We start from the raw sequence: 24129 nt of genomic DNA on the forward strand, positions 1-24129 counted from the left end.
TTGCTGTTTTTATTTAGTTTAGATTTTACTAACAAGGAATTTCCCATCTGGATGAGTGAATAATTCAAATTAGTCATAAGTAGGAGAGAAAAATAAGTAGATGAGCAAAAGTCATGAATGCCTTATCAGATGCAGTGGCGTAGCGAGGTCGGGTGTCACCCGGTGCGGCACTCAATGGTGTCACCCCCCCCCCCCCCAGAGGCGTTGCGACCCTTACCGGGGACAAACTTTCAAGTTTTCGATTTGCACCCCCCCCCCCTCAAGTTTTCGATTTGCACCCCCCCCCCCTCAAACTTTCGATTTGCACCCCCCCCCCTCAAGTTTTTCTCTCTATATTTTGCCATTTTTTGCCTTGGTGTCACCCCCCCTAAATGGTGTCACCCGGTGCGGTCCGCACCCCCCGCCCCCCCCCTCGCTACGCCCCTGATCAGATGTAATTAAACATGACTCAGAGTCATATAATTAATATAATATTTAAAACAAACAGCACGGAGGTGAAAGTAATTCGAATTATAAACCCATCATGAACTTAAACGGTATAGCTTTTAAACTAGATAATATAATTTGAGAGAATATTTTTTTTTTTATACTAAAGATGCCAAACAAGAACTTAAAAACTTCACGATTAGATCGTAGAACCAACTAGTTGTGTAGGCTGACGCTGCGAGTCAATGGCCTAGTGTAGTTTTCCCCCCACACCCCATCCCTCTCTTTCTTAGCTCCTACTTGCCAACGCTGTTTGACTTTATTTGGAAGGTCAGTTCTTTATTTAGCACGAACAGGTCATGATGGTAATTTTCTTTCTTCTTTTATACACCCAGATTTTCATTGGTTGGATCTCATGACGTCGTGGGCTAGCTCGACTCTGATTGGATAGCAACTGGAGCGATTGACGTCACGCCTTTCAAAACAGGATATCACTAAACGCACCACGCATATATTCACGAGGCTGTGCGACAGAGAGGGTCGGTCGAGCCATTCCGTGGATTTTACTTTTAAAAAACTTATATTTAAACTGTGCTTGACTGTTGCCAACCTGTGTGAGATAATTTCTTTGTGACTGGAATAATAGTGATTTAACATTTCATTCTGGACTAAAATTTGCCTTTCATTTACGAAATGGCGGCTAGTATTGAAACACAGCGACTTATCTCAGTGAGCCTTGGTAAAATCGCACAATCTCGCGGGCAACGTGGCGGGATTAATTTACATAAAAACCTGCTAGTTGCTACGGTGTTGCATAAGGCAAGGACGGCCTACATGATGGAGTCTTACAATTACCAACAGAATCTACATCGACAGAAACTACAACAGGGGCAACAACAAGCCCAGTTTTCTTCGCCAGTGGTGCAAAATAACTCTTCCACACTGTGTAGCAACGCGTCCAATAACGGGGAAGTGTGTCAGACACCCCATGACTCAAACTTGGTACAGCCTACGGCCACGCCGACTGCCAGTGTGGAAAGTAGGTCAGAGATCTCAGCAACGACGGGGCACGGAGAGGATGCCCACGAACCAATGACAATTCAAGAAACACACGACAAGGAAAACGCACCACCAGCGAGGTACGTTATTTCAGATAAACAGGAGATTTCTAATTCTGAAAGTAAACAATCTAATCGACCAGACGATCATCTCACTGCTTCAAATTTACTTTCTTTAGAGGTTCAATCGGCTTCTTTAGAAAACCAAGTTAACACACCCACTGCGTGTAACATTTTAAAACGGCGTAGGGATAACCCCAGCACCGGAACACAGGACAAAGAATGCCCGGCCAACAAGAAGGCTCGCGTAAGTTATGATTCGCAATTTTCCAAAGACAGTTATCTTTCTGACTTCGACCTGTCGTCAGACGAATCAGACTCTGAGCCGGAGTTGGATGTTATGCACACGTCAGACTCGCCACAAATAACAAATTTGGTAACTATTTTTAACTCAGGATTCTCCGGATTATGTGCTGTGGTTAACGGTGATTCTGACTCAGATTCTTCTGGTTACCAAAGCGATCTGGATATTTCTGGCTCTTCACAGTTTACTCCAATTCCTAAACTTCGACCCGAGTCTCCCTCCCCATCATACTCTAGGAAACACCAAAGTGACTCATCTCTTTTGTGCTCAAGTCAAGTTGGACGATTGGACACTTTACCGAACGCTATTGTCTTATCTGCATGAATGAAATATATATCGCTCGTTATGGAATAAGCGACAATGAACTTTAAACCTTACGGGTTGTACACCTGCAAGTAATCCAGTGACCCCCCACTGGTCAGTCCAGACCTTCGGAAACCTAAGGCTAGTGAAGATAGACCTTAGTAAGGTCATGGAACTTGAATAACATGACCACCATAGCATGCACATTACAGGTGCTGAGATGGAACCAGGCACTATACTTTGCCACCTGGACGGTACTCCTGCAGTGTATGACAATTTTTTTAGCCGTTGTGATAGTGGACACGTTGGGCGAACGTGTCCAGGCACCTGAGGTCAATATAAACATCGTCCAGCCAGGAGGGCTCAGAGACATTGATTGATGTATGGACCAAAATGGCTACAGTTTTGGAAGGACAGTTTTGTTATTCTTAATTCACACTCACCTGTAAAAAGATATACCAGGTTTAGAGCTTCATGCTTTTCTTTTTGTGACCCTTACCCTGTCTCAAAGATTGGATTATTTTTCTTAGGATGAAAGTTATAATATAACAAACAAGCGTACAGTATTAAATTTAATACAAAATTTGATAGTAATAGTCGTTTATTTTTTGTTTAAGGTTATAACTGGTAATATGCCTTTTTTTTTTAAAAAATTTTCCAGTACAAAGTGTTACTTTTTTAGTTTTAAAATTCATGTTAACTTTAGTAACTGCAGTGCAATATTATTTTTCAAAGAGTTATAGATAGGTTGTTTGATTTAAAATGTTTAAGAGTCAGTTATTACTATAGATATTTTACAATAATTTGTGTGGTCATCTATGTTAATGTGCCTTGGGTTTGAATCTTTTAACTTATAGTTTGTTAGCTATTGTATGCTAGAACTAGTGTGTGTGCCTCGATTTGTTAGATTGAAAGTTGAATGGTCGAGTTAAGAACAAGTTCTGACAGCTTACATTGGCCCTCATTTCAGCAGGCTCATTAAGCTTAACTGGGCAGTCCTCTGCTGTCTACCTGTAAACAGCTTCTTGTCCCTATCTGGTTGTGAGTGTCAAAACAATTGTACATGTACCTGGTAAAATTATAAAGATTGAATTCACTTTTTTTGTGCTCAAATAAACATGCAAAAAATGACAAAGTAATTTATTAATACAATATGCCATTCCAGCAATGAAACTGTTTTATTTCTTCTAATTTTATTTGTTTTGTAACCATGTGCTGTTTTCATGTTAATGAAATAGTTTAAAAATAGAACAGCTCACAAATATTTCACTGAGCTTACTTGATTAGCCAAACCCATGTATTATTAATTTAAACAGTTTAAGTTTTTGCACAAACTATAGCCTTGGGATCACACCTCTAATCATATGTTTGGGTATGACTAACCAACTTGATCTAAAATTTAGCCACAGTTCAGTGCTCAGGCATATATATATATATAAATATATACACACATTGAAGAAAGGTGATGTGTTACATCACATACACCTGTCTGTGTGTCTATGAAATGTAGATGTCAACAACCTGCCAGTATCAACAATGTTTCAAAGGGTTGTAATATTTTATACTATCATCAGTATCATTAGGCACTCTTGTGAGAAGTTATCTTCATGCGACCTTCATGGTCAACATGCACCACTAATAGTGGTAAAATGGTAAAGTAACTAAAGGCTTTGTGGTCTGCACTATACATAGCCTCCTTGATATTTTTATCTGGTCATCTATATCCTTGCCCTGGGGTGCTTGACTTGAGGAATCCTGATGAGCAATCAGATGCTCCATCTCTTGATCAAAGGCTACACTGAAAATAATGTGAATTAGTACGGTTTCAATACTGCACAAATATAATTTGGTCCGAACACTGTTCAAACATTTCACTGTAATAACATTTGTAGCTATTCAAGGGTTTTTTTTTTTAACTCAATACAGTAATACCACAGTGCTGATTTTAATGAGTGATTTCTTGAGAACATTTTCTTGTGGTGATTTGGTGAATAACACCTGATATAATTTTATAACTCCAAATGTATATTAATTTTAATATTTAAAAAACTTGTGGCCAGCTTTAATTTACAAGATACAGTAATAGATTTGGGAAAGACTTGCACTTGTACCTTATCAGTTTATGGGTGTTTAATTACATGGTAAACATATTGGTGAAAATCAAATTCAGATAATGTATTAAGAGTTATATGTAGCACTATTGGTGGCGGTTTACTCATTCAACAATTCAAGGGTTGCAACACAGGACATTTTTAGGTTCAGTTATTTCAGCTGTGATATTCAATACCAAGTGTCAATAGTTATGATCTTAAAGTAATAATACATTTTCAAGGACAAATGAGTCCAAAAATTATGTAATGACCATGACACATAACATTGTCATGTTGCACTTCCACCACTACTGGGTACTCATATGAGCTAGCTCAGCTCATTAAATTGTGGAAAGATTAGAATTGAACTCATACCTAGAAGTAGAACTGCCACTCCAATACAAATCAATTTATAATGATGTAAAATCCAATAATCAATGGATTCTGTCAAAAACAGTACATAAAATTTGGAACATTAAAAGTTTAAGTTTAAGGCCTATTTTGGAGTTGAATAAAGCCATTACTTTGAGGAAGTATACAGCTTCAAACACACAAACCTGTCCTCCATACAAGGTAAAAGTGGATTTGCTTGGGAAACTATGCATATCACAAAAAGTAGCAATGAATTATTGTTTTAGCCTACATCTGCAGCTTTATATTTGCTACTAGATCTACTATGAAATATTGTAATAAACACTCAAGTATGGAGTCCCTAATGGTAAATAAGAATTAACTAGAAATAAAGTTATTGAAAAATGACACAACAAATTTTATTTATTTTTAGTAACTTACAATCCTAAAGAAGTTTAGTGTTTACAATGGAAAAATTGAAGAAAAAAAACAAATAAATCTCTATGTCCAAAAAAAGTAAAAAAATAAACTTAATTAACTTGCAAGTAAATTGTTAATGGGTGTCAAATATAGGCATCTTTCTCAGAAGTAGTCTGCACCTGAAGACCCAAGGTGTTTAAAAGTTGAAATAACAAACTCAAGGTTGTTTTCTTGGGTACACAAAGACATCCAGGTGGCCATCTCTGAACGAAATTGTTTCACCTGTCAATGTCATACAGAGGCTGAGCGGACATGGCCAGATCATACACAAATTTAATTTGCAGTAGCTACTCACTTCCTTGCTCCTTCCCCCCCCCCCCCCCCAACCAGGCAGGTGTATGAGTCAGGCTTGTGTGTATAGTCTGCAGCAATTCTAGAAGTCAGAAGTCGGACTGTACAACGACGTGCTGTAGTTGGTTGTAGGTTTCTAATTTGTACTGTACTGGGCAATGCATGAAGACCTACGGACCAGGTGAAGTGGGGTCAGCTTGACACGGTAGCCTTAATACACTCACATTTTATATTCATCGTGAATAAAATAAACAAGCATTTTTTTTTTAATCATCACCGGCAAATGTCTACAGAAGCAATTTTGGTGGCAACGTAGTTCTAGCCCTTCTAATCCTAATGGTGAAATCAGAAAATATTGACTCAGTACAATGCAGAAAGGACAATAACATTAACAAGTTAACCGGTCCGGATTGACGGGGGAGTCCTGTGTAGTCGGCGGAGCGGCATTCATCCTAACAAAGACGGGTGTCGTCTGCTAGGGCTGAGTCACGGTTTAGACGTCTGGTTGGGTGGGTGACTAGTTTGGGACAGCCCATCGTTGTTGTTGTTGCTATGAATGATGGGCTGGGTTCATCCAGCACCGATTAGTAATTTTCATTTCAAGTACAAATTTTCAAGGTGAACACTTTTAAAATGGGGAGGTATGAACAACCATTATTGAATTAATACATACATTATAAATTATTATTACGTAATTGTCAAGTTCGAAATTCCTAACTAATCCAATCTAAACAATGTCCTTTGTAAGCAGGTTTTATTGAGGCTAGAATTGGTTGGTGACCTACACACCAGCCCTATTAGCCATACCCACATATAATGTCACAATAGCGATACTTTTATGAACATTAAGATAAGCTAATTTTACTGGAAATTTGACCTAGCCCGAATTTTTTTTTAAAGTTTTTTTTTTTTTTATTGTTGGCAACAGTTAAAATATTATGATTTCATCATTTCTCGCCACTACTGCTGAGGTATACGGCCCTTCCGAGTTCTCTGTCCTATTGGGGAATGAGCCGCCAACTACAGCCCTCTCTTGAGTTCTCTGTCTTGCTTGAATAAGGACTGCAAACTACATCTCTCCAGAATCATCTGTTAAATGGGCAATTCTATCCATATCCAGCTTTACGGGTGTGTGGGTTACAGCTAATACATCACGGGGACATGATACCAATATATACATGAGTGTTCACTTAATCCCAGTAAATACCTCGAAAGCGCCATGTTACATTACATACATTTTCCTAAGATTCAAGATACAGAACCATTTTATAAGAGGCCAGTAGACAAGACTCCAGAACGTCTAGATCTAGTTCAAACAAAAACCAAGCTGCTAACGCAATCAGAGTTTCTTCCGGGCATCTCTTCAGGGGAGCCTCCCCACCCCCAACAAAATGGAATTTATATATAATACATATAATTTTACCAGTGTCCGCCCCCCCCCCCCCCCCACACCCCCGGAGAAAAAAGTCTGGAAGAAACACTGATCACAATGTACTATCACCTCATGAGTTAGTTGCTCAACTCCGAAACATCTAGACGAATTATTATTAAAGCTTTTTATGATGAAACCACGGGTCCATTGCTTAATATTACTTCAAAATTTATAAATATAAATACTTTTACTACTTTTAAATTTATACATGGCTTCTTAACTTGTCTGGGTTTTTCTGCAGCAATGGCTGATAGGCGCCCCAAAACGGAATAGAAAAAGACTTCGACAAGGATACGTCTCTGTAATGTCACCGTTAAACGTTAAAAACTGGCCCCGAGGCCGAACGAAAACAAACAGTTCGTCACGAGTTTTTAACTAGGTCAGACGAAGTGTAACTTCAACACGGATAGGGCCAGCCAATCGGCGTCTAGCTCTTTTACGGTGGAGAACAAGGACGTCAATTTGTCTGAATGACGCAATTAATATGGGGAATTTGTAAAGTACCTACCTTGTCTTGTATTTAAACTTTTCAGTAGTGTATTACTGTCAACACGATTGTTAAAGCTGCTAAAGAGAAGAGTATATCAATCATTCATTACTGATCTTTTATCGCTGCTAGTCTAGACATATTCAAATCAATAATAATTCGTCATGAATTATTACGTTGTTTGCTTGGGGGGGGGGGGGGGGGGGCTCCAGGTATTTAAACGTCTTAACAATAATATTATATAGAATTGCATTTGTATATATATTTAAGTTGTCTATAAATTCAAAGGGTTTCGAATTATTCCAACCCCCCCCCCCCCCCCCCAATCCACTGTCACCCTTACCCCCGCCCCTAACTCAGACAATCTGGAGCCACCAATCTGCCAATTTAGATGGGAGCAGGCGGTATAAATTTGCTCCCGTTTATAAGCAAGAAATCAGAAGGGGGGGGGGGGAGCTTTAAAATATGGGCCACTTAGCGAACTGGATGCATACTGAATAGTGACACTGAATGAGAGTACTAAGTAGAGTACTGAATATAGCACTGAATAGATTACATGTACTATAAGAGGTACATACGAGAGTAATGGATGACGTACTAAAGAACTTATATGGTACTGACTCGGGGTACATTATATAGTAGTGTTCAGGGTGTGTAATGAATGGAGGGGGGGGGGGTATAAAATATGGTACTAAATGAGGCTACACAATAGAGTAATAGATCGTGTAGTGAACGGTGAACGGAAAAAAAAAGTCATAGAAAAAAAACCACAGAAAAAAAAAGTCACGGTACTGAATAGAATGCTGAGTATTGTCTTGATGTGGTACTGAATAGAGCAGTGAATGGGGGTACTGGATAAAGAATACTGAATAATCATTCACTTTGACACAAGTTAGTATCAAAATAATAGATTGAACTGGAATACCTAAAATGTCAACATTCCAGTTTTTTTTTCGAAGTCCTTTTGCACCCTGCTACATCGCTGTACACAATTTCCACCTTCCCTATTTAGGTATGGCTAGTCGAAAAGCGCCAAACGATGCTCTACTGATGGTAAACTGTACGACGCTAAGTTGTTCTTAGGGGTCATCCATAAATGACGTCACACTCGTAAGGGGGAGTGGGGGTCCGTAATTTTGTGACGATGTGTGATGAGGGGGAGGGGGGGGGGGTTAGATGTTGCGACGTTACACTTTTGCATTATAAAAAAGCAAAGTTAGAAAACGAATTTTAGACGTTATTTTGCGTTTTAGATAACTATTTTAATAAATTGTAATAGTTTAGACAAATATCGATGTTTAAAAAAAATTCAACCTCAATTTTGAGGGGGGGGGGGGGGGGTGTAGGTTGAGGTGTGACGTCATTTTAGGGGGGGTCTGGCTTTTTGTGACGACGTGTGACGGAGGGGAGGGGGGGGAGGTAAAAATCGTCAAAAAAAGCGTGACGTCATTTATGGGTGACCCCTTAACAACAATGCAGAGGGGGGTCGCTATGCAATCTCTGTTTTAATTTACTTTTAGCAGTAACAGACTGCTCGAACCAATGACTTCGCTAGACGCTCTCGTCCATTATAGTGAACAAAGGATGCTGAGTCGGCTTGTACTGAATAGTCAGGTCTCGTCTTTATTCGCGTGACTCATGTAACGGTGCTCTTGTGTTTCCGACAGTGCTTTATCAAATTAATCCCGCCCTCGGTGTTTTAAATGCAAAGTTTGGGTAAGGTTTTGGGTTTAAGGGATTATGGCTAAACAGGGATTGATTTAGGAATAGGGTTTTGGTACTTCAAAAAAAATATTATACTTCATGAGAAAACCTTTTTAAACGCATTAATAAATGTTAAAGTTCGTATCCTATTTATCTATTTGTATTCTCCTAATCAGAGTACAGTAGTCAGCATAAGGCCTGTGTTCGAAGTGATTTAACTTTGCATCACACACTCGTGACAGACAATGTGCGTCAGCGTGCCTGCACTAAGTAGGTCAAAACACGTCTGAAAAAATCTCCACGCACGGTCCCCTTCGGCGTCTTGTTTACTGTGTTGTTAACGCCGCGTTGAGGTGAATCAAGCTAAAGCGTCACGCCCTACGTCATAGTAACACACGATGATTTTTTTTTTTTCTTTTACACAGACGCTGTCATAACTCAGAAGGCCCTTGGCAACAAAGGGGAGAGCACGCGACCCCTATGACTAATCGGTATTGAGCAGTGATCGCCCCACTTAAAGCGTCCCGTTATCCTAGGGCTCACGGTGCTGTAGTAAACGACGTGTGATCTTTTATTCCTAGAATATTCCCCCCCCCCCCTGGTCGTGTTAACATGCAGGAAGTGTGTACAGAGCTGTTCCTATTGGTTACATATTGGCCGGCGCATTTTCTTTTTCGATTATACACATATTTTCGTCAACAGACCTTGCAAAATAAAATATTAAAAATAATATTAAAAAAAACATAACATTCGAGTTCTGATGAACTAAACTAGGCCCGCAAGCTAGACGAAGCATAATCAGAGTTTCTTCCAGGCATCTCTTCGGGGGGGGGGGGGGGGGGGGGCCAAGGACCCCCCCCCCCCCCCCCCCCCGAAATTTTTTACCGCCCCCCCCCCCCCCGAATGAAATTTATATAATTTATATAGAAAATATATACTTTTAACAGTGTCCGCCCCCCCCCCCCCCCGAAGAAAGTCTACCGCCCCCCCCCCGAAAATTTCAAGTGCCCCCCCCCCCCCCCCCCGGAGAAAAAAGTCTGGAAGAAACACTGATCATAATCGGGCGTTGACGTTCAATACTTAACAATTCTCCCATATTATCAACATAAATAGTTATGTCATAAGCGCTTACGGTTAACCGAACTGGATCATTCTCAGTTGAAGATCTCCCCCTCCCCTCCCCACTATATGTATCTCTATCTGCGGTATTGAATTGCATTTATAAAATATCTCCTACCAGCGTTTGACAATAGATTCGTCCAAAAATAGGTGTGCTATGTTGCCTGGAGTATTGTACCCAATGTTCCCTCTAAGAACCAAGAGTGTGTGTGCAAAAAATATGTTGTGTGCGCGGTGCTAAAAATGACTTGGGCAAGTTAATATGTATTTTTAGTCTTGCAATTAAGCATAATAATGAAGGCATGCATTTTGATAAATTAATAATATAATGTGTGTGACTTATGAACGTATGCAATTAAATGGAGATACGAATACCATCAAAATAAATAAAAAACTAATAAAAACTTTCAGAGTTATACTTAGACAACAAGTTATATGGTCGAATTACTATGTTAAAGTAAGACAGTCATATGGTAATAATGCTAATACCATAACGGTAATACAAACACAATAGTTTAACATATGCAACATTTAATAAAGCTGACTTAAAAACAAATATTAGCTAACCTTTCAGTGGCATTTATTGCAATTTCTCGTGTCTAACCTTGCATTGCTTCCACACCTTATATGCTTTATTTAAATCCACATCCTCTCCAGCATTTAGATATAATTTAGTTTGCATCAGATTCTCCAAATGTGTGGCTTCAAGTCTATTTCGTGCTTGCACTTTTATTATGTTAATAAGGCTAAAACCTTGTTCGTAATCAGCACTGCATGCTTGGAAGGTACAATAATGTCACTTAACTTTGCCAGTGAGCTAAATTTTGTTCTTTGTTTTGACAAATCTTGCATATTCAGACATATAATTTACAGAAACAGATTTGAGTTTTTCACTTTATCGAAATTTGAAGTCATTGTATTGGATGGTAATTAACTGATCATTTGTTGTACGTAACTTGTCTTTGTACTTTACGCACAGTTCTTTGCTATCTTTGACGCCGAACTCAAATGCACATTTTTTAAAACCTGTAGCATAAAAAAAGATGACCAAAACTGCAGTTCATCTCCTGGAAACCTAACATTTAAATGGTCGCAGACTGATTGTATGTACTGTGTGGTTTGCCTTGTGTCGATTCTTTCGTTTAACTTACACTTTTCTTGGCTTTAATGTTCAGTGTAGTGCTTTGTTACGGCTGTCTCCAGAGCTAAGGCATCACTTACAGTAAGCTGAGTTATTCCACTAAAACGGTTTTGTAGAATACAGAATTGACTGGACGAAATTTAAAATAAAGGATTAGCATTTTATGTACTGTTATGCCATCAACTATAAGTGTGTGGAATGATGCTGCTCGAAGTTCTGTCAGTATGTTCTTTGCAACAACTTCGTTGATTACTTGAACAAACTCAAAGGCGTATTTCTTACTTCGCCAACTGTCTGGTATTGAAACATACTTCCCCATGTGGTTATGAATCAGTTGTACCGACAGCATCGAGGCGTTCATCTTAATGATAAGAAGAACATTATCCGTTAGGATTCGAACTTTATCCTCGTTTGACCGCTGGCGCTAGTTTTGCTCAATTAGTTTTCCTCGCTCAGTGTAAGTTTCAACCAGCAGACGTTTAAGGTCAGTTCCATGTGAGCTGTTGTACGAAATCGCAACATTCCCTACGTAAAAACGAGACAATAGTTGACGTTTACAGTAGTCAAGCGCCCATGATTTCCAGAGCTTTCCTGTGACCAATTCGTTGTTTATGTTGGTTTTGTTACAAGTAGTAGCAGCACAGAACTTACACTTCAGTCCAATCTCATCTGAATATTCGTAGATGCTTTCTAATTCAACCGAAACATTATTTGATATGGCGTATCGGTTGTTACTATAACTTTGAGCCATTCCAGTTTAAACGAATCTATCGCTTTTTTTTTGTGCCACATTGTTGTACTGCTTGTTACACACATTTTTCTTTTCAACATTTTCAAATAGCACACAGTAGTGGACATTCATTCCTGATTTACCTAACCAGTCTGTGAATACTGAAACAGTTCGATCCAGGTGCACGTAATAATCCCAAGAATTGGATATATAGTATATAAATCCTTAAACCAAACAGAAAAAAAAAGACACCCACCTTTAGTAAAGTAGATTTTACATCTGACTTGGGTAAACCGTCTTAGTATCAGGAGGTGGGTGGGGGTTGGGAGATGGGGGAGGGCAGTGACAATAGAAAATAAAACCTTGCATGGTCAGCAAGTAGCCACAATCCCTTTCCGGTATTAGGTGTCAGTAAACCATTAAATCAAGCAGAGGGAGGGTCACCCAGACATCACATCGGTACCCGCCCCGCTCAGTTGAGAGTTAAGTCATTAACTGGACCTGTGGTATGACAACCAAGGTCACCCCCTCCCCCAAGTCAATGATACCCTTTGGTTTCTGTTTATGTCCCAAAACACAAAGACTGTTCGTTAAACAAAACAGGAACTAAAAATGTCGCTTAACTCAAACCATTGGCCACAATTTTTCTTGTGAATTAGGCTAGCCCGACGTTCTGATAATCTGTGCGCGGGGTCAGAAAATGTCTGCGCGGCACATTTGAAAGTACTGCGCGGCCGCGCAGCCGCGCAGCTTAGAGGGAACACTGATTGTACCCCAAACAGTAACCGAAGTTTTACAAAGGCTGTTGTACAAAAACGTCTAACGACTAACCTAAGTCAGATGAAAATTAATTAAAAACCCCAAATCCTAATCTAAATCCCATACAAACGTTTCCCCTTTAACCCAAGGCATAAGAACATTATTATTTTTTTAAAATCCTAACCCTAACACTTTCAAGTTTGAAATTGCTTTATGTTGATAGTTAACAACCAGTAATCAAACACCCCTTTTAAAAAAAAAAGATTCTATTATTGTAATGTTTTCGGGACACTGGTGTGAAACATACGGAAGCACGGCTCGAACGCAACCGGCGCATCTATTTCAAGACCAGACGTTAGCTCAACACTCATGCAAGATCCACATCCGGTTGCGGTCGTCTAGACGTGCGCTGACCTGTTGGCTAAAGAGTCGGTTTGCACACGTGACCTACACATCGAAATGGTTAGCCTAATCAGAAAAAACATCAATATGAAAACGTTTTACATTAGGCCTATAGGGTTTTGCACGGAATAATAATGCTGAAAAATCGAGGTAGGGTTAAGGCTGTGATTGAGGTGTTTGTAGGTTACGGTTAGGACTAAGGTTAGATTTTAGTGCCGCTGCTGAAAGCTGATGCAAAGCACTGTGAATAGAAAGAAAGGGTTAGGGTTAAAGGACGAGGTACACTCGAGTAGTGAGACATGAGTGACACATTCCATTCAACGTGCTACTAGAATCTAGATCTAGACTTGATTCATTTATTGAAAGTAATGAGGGTACTCTGAACTGGTTTAGCCGACTATACCACTTTGTAAAAGTCAAGTTTGTAACTAAATTAGATTGGAAGAAGATTATTGTTAACTTTCGACTAGGAGGTTTGGTCCCTAACTAAATAAAAAGAATCTAACAACTTAAACGTTTTAAAATGATTTAAATGTCTATTATTTTAATGAGAAAATAATGTCCTACTGCATTCTAATTAGCTTACAAAATAAACTGAATTAAATGTTATCAACTGTTTTCAAACATTTCAAACTTAATTTTTAATTAGGCCTTATAAAAATTGAACATTAATTTTAAAGTGGGAAAAACAGTAATTTATATACTTGTTAGTGTATTTGTCCCCACTAAAATCAACCACACTACTCTCTTCACACATTCCTATACCTACTGTCCCTTTCACTCAAGTATCCCACCCACAATACGCTCCTCATGAAGCCCTCTCTTCATGTATCTCACTAGTGTTAATCTCTTTTACTCCCTGTGGAGCATAGGGCCTCAACGATAGCCTTCCATTTTGCCCTGTCCCCGGGTGTTGATTTTATAGTCTCCTACGACATCCCTGCAGTCTGTAGTTCTTCAAGAAGACGCCGTCTCCAGGTCTGTATTGGGCGCCCCCTCTTTCGCGTCCCCTGGGGGTTCCACTTAAGCCCCACTCAGCGCCTTGAGCGTTGGTCTCTATTAGGCTAGGGGTTGTGAGATGGGATAACTACTCGTCCACATAAAACTAAGTATAGTTACAGAAACCGAAGGATCTCACTATACCCAAACCGCTATTGTTTACTTAACAGATGTCAAGTGCTCACCAGAGTTGGGTGAACTCACTCAAGGGCGTATTAATCGATCCCTGTATCCGAACTCGAGACGTTTGGGTTAGCAGTCGAAATGTCTACCTTCACACCACGCTATCCCTTTATGCCCTATCAAGAATAACAGCTACACGATCTAGTAAAAGCTTTTTGTTTTGTTCACAATAAAAGTCATTAGTCATGTTTATTATGTCCAACAAGCTATAATTACATGCACGTGTTTAGAGGTTATGTCTTTAAAAAGGTCACAAACTGAACGGTATTTAACTCATCATCCGATCCCGCAAGCAACATCCGTTAGTAGAGCATTTTACCTTGGTCTTCCGGTGGGTTTGCCTCACGTGCGTACTATCCTGTTCTAAAAATAAACATGAGCTTCCCGTTATCGTTATGGTGAAAGTCGGTTTTGTTCAACGCGGAACTATGGGTAATAATTTACGTCAAGCTGTTTTATTATTAGGTAGGGTGCGTGCGTATGTGGATTATCAAAAGGGGGGGGGGGGGGTTAGGCATTGCGTGATATTTATAAATTAAACATATCGACCTACTGAATCGTATATCGATTAGGTTGTTTGGTGTTAGGATTCTAGGAATAGAAACAAATGTTATGGCTATAAAAAGATTTGGAATTGGGTTTATGGTCCTGAAAATCGACAATGTTGGCCATTTTTACTTTAAATGGAAACGTTCACTATGGTCTATGGTACTGACATTAATAAGGTGTCATAGGTCGATATATACATATATATATATATATATATATATATATATATATATATATATATATATATATATATATATATATACATATGTACATATATACATACATACATATATACATATGTACATATATACATACATATATTATATATATATATATATATATATATATATATATATATATATATATATATATATATATATATATATATATATATATATATATATATATATTGTTACGCCCCGAACTACCCAGACCTTTCGATCTAGGAGGGGAGGTAGACAAGAACACACGTTAAAACTAATGAACACCTTTAATACTTGCTCAAGTTTAATTCTTACATCAAAGATACAACATGTAAAAGTAACCGCCACCAAAATACAACACGAAAATCCTACCACCTAGCCTTATCTAAACTATATACAACTACACGTCCTAACTGGTGTGCTGCTATGCCCTGACTGACTGGTCTCACCAATCGCCCTCCTAATATTCTCCAGTCGTCCCTGACTAGTGTGGGAACCTAGTTAATCGAGCCTGACCCCCAGGTCAGGTCAAGTCAGGACATGACCGTACCCACGGGTCCGTCCGTCCAGAAAAGCTTTCCCAGCCATAAATCACGGCCTGTTGGTCGTTACCAGCCGAGTCCCCAAGACACCAGGTATGCGCCGCCCACAGAGTAAAAACCCAATCCGCGTGGTGGCCGAAACGACCCAAAGATTCCCACGGCCAGCACTGGTCAGCCTCTGACCACCGCCAGGTTGATGGATGAGCGTGGGGTCGCTACCCCAACATACGGGTCAGCCCAGGACAAACCCCAAGTAGTCGTAACACCCCCTCCCTTCGAGAAATTTATTCACCGCATGGGGAATTAATTGAACATCACCTAGACCACCACCCCCCGTCTCACAATACCTCAAAAGTAGGGTTACAAAATGTCAAGATCACACACCAGACTAAATTAATTAAAACATCACCATAATTAACAGGGGCGAAAAAAGTGGTGATTTTAGTCACACCAACAGGTTTTGCGAAACAATGACATCAAACATCGACTCAGGTTTTACAACAAGAAAACATGGCATCCAACACATTTAAAAATACATTTTAGAAAAAGACAAAAATAGAAGAAACTACTGTTATCCTTAACATAATCCTACTGAAAAGTTATCCCCGAGATAACATATCCGCCACAATGTTATCTTTCCCTTTAATGTGTTTGATTTCTAAATTAAAATTTTGTAGGTACAGACACCAGCGGAGCAGTCGCTGGTTCTTCAACCCGAGTTTGCTTACGAAAGTTAGTGGGTTATGGTCTGTATACACTACTAAAGGGGAGGAACTCACGTATACATCAAAATGTTGCAGTGACAGCACTAACCCTAGGGCTTCTTTTTCAATAGTTGAATAATTTCTTTGATGAGCATTTAATTTTTTTGAAAAATACCCGACTGGGTGTTCTACGCCTTCATTATCTTCTTGCATGAGGACAGACCCAACGCCACAATCGCTAGCGTCAACTGCCAGTTTAAAGGGCTTGCCAAAGTTTGGCGCCATTAGGACAGGTGAATTTGACAATATGCATTTAATCTCCTGGAATGATTGTTCACACTCCACATTCCACTCGAACTTTATGTTCTTTCTGAGTAGATTGGTGAGTGGCTCGGCAATGGTGGAGAGATTTTTACAAAATTTTCTGTAATACCCCGCCATTCCCAGAAACCTCCTCAACTGTTTTCTGTCGGTGGGCGGGGGCAACCCAACAATAGCCTCCACCTTTGTCCCGACAGGTCTAACTTTCCCGTTCCCCACCTCATGCCCTAGATAGGTGAGGGTGGCATGACAAAATTCACTCTTCTGTAAATTTACAGTTAGGTTAGCCGAGGCTAACTTGGTAAACAATTGGTACAACTGGGTAATGTGTTCCTGAAAAGTTTGACTATAGATAACAACATCATCTATATACGCGTCACAATTATCTATCTCAGCAATTACTGAGTTGATCATGCGTTGGAAAGTGCTAGGGGCATTCTTCAAACCAAAGGGCATACGCTTGTACTGATAAAGGCCATCTGGGGTGACAAAGGCAGAAATTTCTTTCGCCTTTTGGGTCAGGGGTACCTGCCAGTATCCAGACAGAAGGTCCATTTTTGTTATGAACCTTGCCTGTCCAACTTTGTCAATTACATCATCTATACGGGGGAGGGGAAAGGAATCAGCCCTTGTTAAGGAATTAACCTTTCTAAAATCGGTACAAAACCGATAGGTCTTATCCCCTTTAGGGACGAGAAGACATGGGGCACTCCAGCTACTTTGACTGGGTTCAATTATGTCATTCTCCAGCATGTATTTGACCTCATTTCTAATGAGTGCCAACTTTTCAGGGTTAACCCGATAAGGGTGTTGTTTAACCGGAGTAGCATTACCAACATCAATATCATGGCTAATTAAATTAGTTTCTCCAGGGACATCTGGAAACACATGAGAGAAATCAAAAATAAGATTGCCCATGATGGTTCGCTGATCTTCGGTCAAGTGAGACAGTTTATCATTGAGATTCGATAAAATCTCTGAGTTATGCAACTTTATGTGACCTGGCTCGTCTTGATCGATTTCATCGACCCCACCATGGTCCTCTTTTACAACAACATTCACCACCTCTGTTGTGGCGGCTGGGGGAGTCCTGCTATAAAATCTTTTAATAGAGTTGATATGGCACAACCTTTTTGTTTTCTTGCGACCAGGAGTGTTAATCATATAATTCACGTCACTAACTTTGGACTCTACTGTATATGGACCGAAAAACTTGGCCCTGAGTGGTTGGCCAGGGACAGGAAGAAACGCTAGGACCTGGTCGCCAGGTTGGAAGCTGCGAGCCTTAGTCTTTCGATCGAACTTATTCTTCATCGTTCTTTGAGCATGGGTTAAGTTAACCCTTGCCAACTCCCAGATAGCACTCAGTTTCTCTTTGAATTTTGAAATGTCAAAGTTCTGTGGCACCGCTTCACTGGAACTAGTCCACTTTTCTTTCAGTAACTTTAAAGGGCCGCGAACAGTGCGACCGAACACAAGTTCGTACGGTGAATATCCGAGGGAATCTTGGACTGCTTCTCGAGCTGCGAACAGGAGCAAGGGTACGCCCTCATCCCAATCAGCGTGGTTCACACAGTAGGTGCGCATCATAGTCTTTAGCGTTTGATGAAAACGCTCGAGCGCGCCCTGAGACTGAGGGTGGTACGCGGTACTCTTAACGTGGTTAATGCCAAATGAACACATGGCTTTCTGGAATTCCCTGCTGGTGAAGTTGGTGCCTTGGTCTGATTGTATCACCTGTGGGAAACCGAAGGTAGTGAAAAACTTGGTAAGAGCTTTTATAATGTTCTTGGCTTTAATATTCCTCAAAGGAATGGCTTCTGGGAACCTAGTAGAGGCACACATCATGGTGACTAGGTATTCGTTTCCGGCTTTTGTCTTAGGTAAAGGCCCTACACAGTCGATGAGAACTGTGGTGAAAGGCTCGCCAAAAGCTGGGATAGGACACAGTGGAGCTTCAGGGATAACCTGATTAGGTTTACCGACAAGTTGGCAAACTTCACATGTCTTACAATACTCCGTTACTTCTCTCTTCATTCCCGGCCAGAAGAAATGTTCTCTAAGTCTTGTCAATGTCTTTCTTACCCCTAGATGACCCGACAGGGGTGAGTCGTGGGCAATGTACATCAGGTCAGGCCGATATATTCTGGGTACCACGACTTGATTGCGGTCATGCCCGGCAACCTCACCAGAGGCGTTGTCTAGGCGATATCGTCGGTAGAGGATGTGATCATGCTGGTAGAAACAGTTCCCCTGTCTCTCGGCCTCAGCTTGAGGTAAGGCCTCGTTTTTCAGTTCAGTTATTTCCGAATCGTTCTGTTGCGCCTGCACGAAATCGTCAAATGAGACTCTCAAGGGAGAGAGAGTGTCACGGATTTGATCACGAGGGAGAGAGAGATCAGTGACTCTATCGAAGAAGGTTGAACTTAAATTCACTGCCTCATCCTCGCTCGTCACTTCCAGCGGTGACTCTCTTTTCTTAGCTCCCGCACGAGTTAACACACATGAAGGGTACTGGCTGTTGGTGTTATCGCTGGTGGACTGGGTGAGCGGATGTTCACCATAAAAACAATCTGGAAACACCTTGTGTCCCGCAAGATCATTCCCCAGGAGTAATCCAATCCCTGGCAGGGGTAAGTGCGGCCTCACTCCAACAACGACATCACCTGTAACTAGACCTGAGTCTAGCCGTATGGTGTGGAGAGGGGCGCTCACTTGGTTTGACTCGATGCCCTGTAGGATAGCGTTGTCACCAGTAAACGAATTACCAGCAAGGATTCCCTCCCGTAGCAAGGTCAAGGAGGCACCGGTGTCGCGAAGAATTTTTACGGGTCGTGGAGGCGATGCATCTCCGGGTATTGACACATACCCGTCGAAGATGAAAGGCTGGAACCTCTGCACTGTTTCGACTGATATTGCCTCACGGCTTGTGATACCATCACCGGCCACACCAACATGAGCATTCACAGCTTTGTGGATGGGCTTAGGGGCAGGCTCGACGCTTGTCATTTCTTGAGTGTCCTCTGGGTTTGGGATGCACCCCTCAGAATTGGGCAGATCTACCGGCTGGCTAATTTGTTCAATACAGCCATAACCTCGGGTGGTATCTAGATCCCGATCCAGGTGATCCCTCGATTGTTGGAGACAAGATGTTGGGTACACCCTATTATCCTTCATGCGTTTACTGCATTGTCTAGCCAAATGCCCTTTTCCTTGGCAGTAGTAGCAGATAACATCAACTTCATGTGATTCAGATTTGACTGGCTGCTGCACTGAAGATTGGCCTGGGAAGTTGCCTGCTCTAGATTTGACTGGCTGCTGGACTGAAGATTGGCCTGGGAAGTTGCCTGCTCTACCCAGGGCTGGTCTATGAGAACCTTTCTGTATTGGTGTCTCATAGTAATCCCTGTGGTTCAGCGTGTAGTTATCAGCCATCTCGGCCGCCTGACGAGTCGACTTGACCCCGTTGTCTTGCAGCTGAACTCGTATTCTACCTGGAAGGCAGTTTTTGAACTCTTCGAGTAGGAATAAGGAGCAAACGTCTTCAAAGGTAGTTACATTTTCAGCAGTCAACCACCTGTATAGAAGCTTTTCTTTGTTGTAGAGGAACTCAACGTGAGTTTCCCCTGGAGCTTTCTTTAGGCTCCTAAACTGGCTTCTGTAAGCTTCTGGTGTCAGTTCGTAAGCTCTCAGTATAGCTTCTTTAACAAGCTGGTAGTTGGACTGAATGTCAGGGCTAAGGGATGTAAAAACATCCGCAGCTTTTCCAGTTAACACAGGACTAAGTAGTGTAGTATATTTGTCTAAGGGCCAATCATAACTCCTACCTGCGAACTCGAATGATTTGAAAAACCTAACTAAATCCTCTTCACTAAACTTCGGAACACTAGACTGTAAGGAAGTGAGTTTTATAGGAGGAGATGTAGAGGCGAAAGATTGCAGCTCTAATTCCCTAAGCCTAATTTCCTTTTCGGAAGCTCTCTTTTCCCTCTCCATTTTCTCTTTACTCTCTATCTCAAGTTTCTTTAATTTAACAACTTCAGAGGTAGGATCACTCTGTACAATGGTGTCCAGACACTCCTCTTCTAACAACCCAAGGTTCACTAGCTCTACCACAATCTCGTCACGCACTGCCCGATTTTTAGATGAAGCTTTAAAAGACATATTTAACTTGCGCACGATGGCCACTAATTCTACGCGTTTACAATTATCTAACACCTCCAATGTTGGACGCTCTAAAAAATTCATTATATCCATTGTTAAGGTTAAACGGTGGCGGTTAACTAAAAAAACAAAACTAAATGGCTTACTCTCACAGCTACAAGTACAATTAAAACACTAAAAGTAGGGCTATCACCTTTGACACTTCAAATAGGTAGACACCAGCTATATTGGGCCAACCAAACTAAGATATCCAGCTACACTGGATTACAAACGATTTACTCACGTATACTGGGAATTGACCCTCCAGCTATACTGAGCAAACCAAACAAAAATTACGAATTTATTCACGTACCTGGGAATGACCCTCCAGCTGTACTGAACAAACCCGTACACTCCAGTTCAACTGGACCACACAAAAAACATTCAAGTATACTGGGCATTAATCCCTCCAGCTATACTGAATAAAAATAAAGATTCCAGCTCTACTGGACCAACATAAAAATCAAGAAAAATAAACTCAGTGTCAATACAAAGGTGATAAGCTCGCTACTTACTCAATGTTTGGAAAACTCTCCTGATTCCGTGAACAACTTTATTGTCACTACTTCTAAAACTTAAAACTAAAACACAAGCTCGTGAGCCCCCAACTGAAAATGGCATCGAAAAGAAACTATTCAACTCGTTGTCTGTCCAATCCCAGACGCTAGCCGCCAATTGTTACGCCCCGAACTACCCAGACCTTTCGATCTAGGAGGGGAGGTAGACAAGAACACACGTTAAAACTAATGAACACCTTTAATACTTGCTCAAGTTTAATTCTTACATCAAAGATACAACATGTAAAAGTAACCGCCACCAAAATACAACACGAAAATCCTACCACCTAGCCTTATCTAAACTATATACAACTACACGTCCTAACTGGTGTGCTGCTATGCCCTGACTGACTGGTCTCACCAATCGCCCTCCTAATATTCTCCAGTCGTCCCTGACTAGTGTGGGAACCTAGTTAATCGAGCCTGACCCCCAGGTCAGGTCAAGTCAGGACATGACCGTACCCACGGGTCCGTCCGTCCAGAAAAGCTTTCCCAGCCATAAATCACGGCCTGTTGGTCGTTACCAGCCGAGTCCCCAAGACACCAGGTATGCGCCGCCCACAGAGTAAAAACCCAATCCGCGTGGTGGCCGAAACGACCCAAAGATTCCCACGGCCAGCACTGGTCAGCCTCTGACCACCGCCAGGTTGATGGATGAGCGTGGGGTCGCTACCCCAACATACGGGTCAGCCCAGGACAAACCCCAAGTAGTCGTAACAATATATATATATCTTGCCATGTTAGGACTGGAAGATTTGTTGTTTTACGTTAGCCCAATCTATGACGAAACACTTGGAGGGCGTGAGAGCAGGTAGGCGCTAACTGGGCTCACGAGGGTGGTACTGCTTACGTCAGCAAGATGCAGTTTCAGCAATCCTGCACGATCATGTGATGCCAGGTGAAAAGTTTGGGTCGTGGGGGGGGGGGGGGGATTCGTTTTCGCTCGTGAAATAACTCGAGATTCCCAGGCACATTCGACTAGAGTTACGTGTTTCAGTTTTCAGTCAGTCACCCTAAGTAGTTGCCTGGGACAGCCACTAACCCTAACCCTGATACTGCCACTAACTCATGAGACAGCTACTAACTTATGAGACAGCCACTAACCAATGAGACAGCCACTAACTAACAAGACAGCCACTAACCAATGAGACAGCCACTAACCCTTGAGACAGCCACTAACCAATGAGGCAGCCACTAACCAATGAGACAGCCACTAACCAAAGAGACAGCCACTAACCCATGAGACAGCCACTAAGTCACTAACCCATGAGACAGCCACTAACCCATGAGACAGCCACTAACCCACGAGACAGCCACTAACCAAAAAGACAGCCACTAACCAATGAGACAGTCACTAACCAATGAGACAGCCACTAACCCATTAGACAGCCACTAACCCATTAGACAGCCCCTAACCAATGAGACAGCCACTAACCCATTAGACAGCCACTAACCATTGAGACAGCCACTTACCAATGAGACAGCCACTAACCCATGAGACAGCCACTTACCAATGAGACAGCCACTAACCATTGAGACAGCCACTTACCAATGAGACAGCCACTAACCAATGAGACAGCCACTAACCAACAAGACAGCCACTAACCAATGAGACAGCCACTAACCCATTAGACAGCCCCTAACCAATGAGACAGCCACTAACCCATTAGACAGCCACTAACCAATGAGACAGCCACTAACCAATGAGACAGCCACTAACCCCTGAGACAGCCACTAACCCATGATACAGCCACTAACCCATTAGACAGCCACTAACCAATGAGACAGTCACTAACCCATTAGACAGCCACTAACCCATTAGACAGCCACTAACCCCTGAGACAGCCACTAACCCCTGAGACAGCCACTAACCCCTGAGACAGCCACTAACCCATGATACAGCCACTAACCCCTGAGACAGCTACTAACACGACAGCATCTTTAATTTTAAGTAATGTATCACTATCAGGTCACCAAGAAACTTTTGAATGAAAATGTGAGGAATTTTATTATCCCCACTCTACTCAAGGTCAAGTTGTCACGATGCAGGTCCATCGGATCACTGGGTCAAGGTTGCGATATCCGGACATCCAACCACGCTCGTCCGGACCACGTGACCGTAAACATACAGTGGGTGGAGTGACATGCACTGTAAACGCTCGTGACAGGCGACGCACGATTTTCCCGTCCGAAATTTCTGATTTATTTACATAAGAAAATTTTGTTTCGTTTCCTTCAGCTAGTTCCGTTAATGTTTTTTTTAAATATTATATGTTTAAACATGTTCAGAAATAGAGCAACAATTTTTAAAAAGTATTCTCAAGGCATGAACACATAGCTGGCGAGAGAGGTGGGGGGGGGGGGGGGGGGGTTAGGAAAGATGTAATAACGGACCTATCAGGTGTTAAACAGCGAGGGGAAGATGTATCAGGTCAAAGTGTGGGATAGTCCGTCCATACGTCACGATTGGGTTATGGCAAGGTTAGGGTTTGTTTGTTTCCATATTTTAGCTAAAGGCTATTTTCGTTGTCAGGCGTTATGCATATACACACAGGCCTACATTATACATACATACACATATATGCCTACATACAGGCAGTGGCGTCAGTAAATTGGGTGTCACCGCCAATCACCTTGAGCTGTTACTAATGGTGTCACCCAACCCCACCCCCTCCAACAATTTTGAATCGATTTTTAGGTTAGGTGTCACCCATCCCTTCCTACTTTTAAA

At 41.4% G+C, this 24129-nt stretch overlaps 1 protein-coding gene across 1 annotated transcript; it reads left to right on the plus strand.

Moving 5' to 3' along the window:
- Positions 1–1119: 1119 nt before the first annotated feature.
- Positions 1120–2172, plus strand: LOC131954335 (immediate early response gene 5-like protein). Its single transcript, XM_059317936.1, has one exon. It carries the CDS (start codon positions 1120–1122, stop codon positions 2170–2172), a length of 1053 nt encoding a protein of 350 aa, XP_059173919.1.
- Positions 2173–24129: the final 21957 nt, after the last annotated feature.

This window comes from Physella acuta, unplaced genomic scaffold (genome assembly GCF_028476545.2).
Source record: "Physella acuta isolate Inbredline_101_S28 unplaced genomic scaffold, ASM2847654v3 ptg000990l, whole genome shotgun sequence".
Taxonomy (NCBI): domain Eukaryota; kingdom Metazoa; phylum Mollusca; class Gastropoda; family Physidae; genus Physella; species Physella acuta.

Bases quoted from the DNA above. Each gene is read 5' to 3' on its own strand.
- LOC131954335 (XM_059317936.1), top strand. From the start codon at position 1,120: ATGGCGGCTAGTATTGAAACACAGCGACTTATCTCAGTGAGCCTTGGT.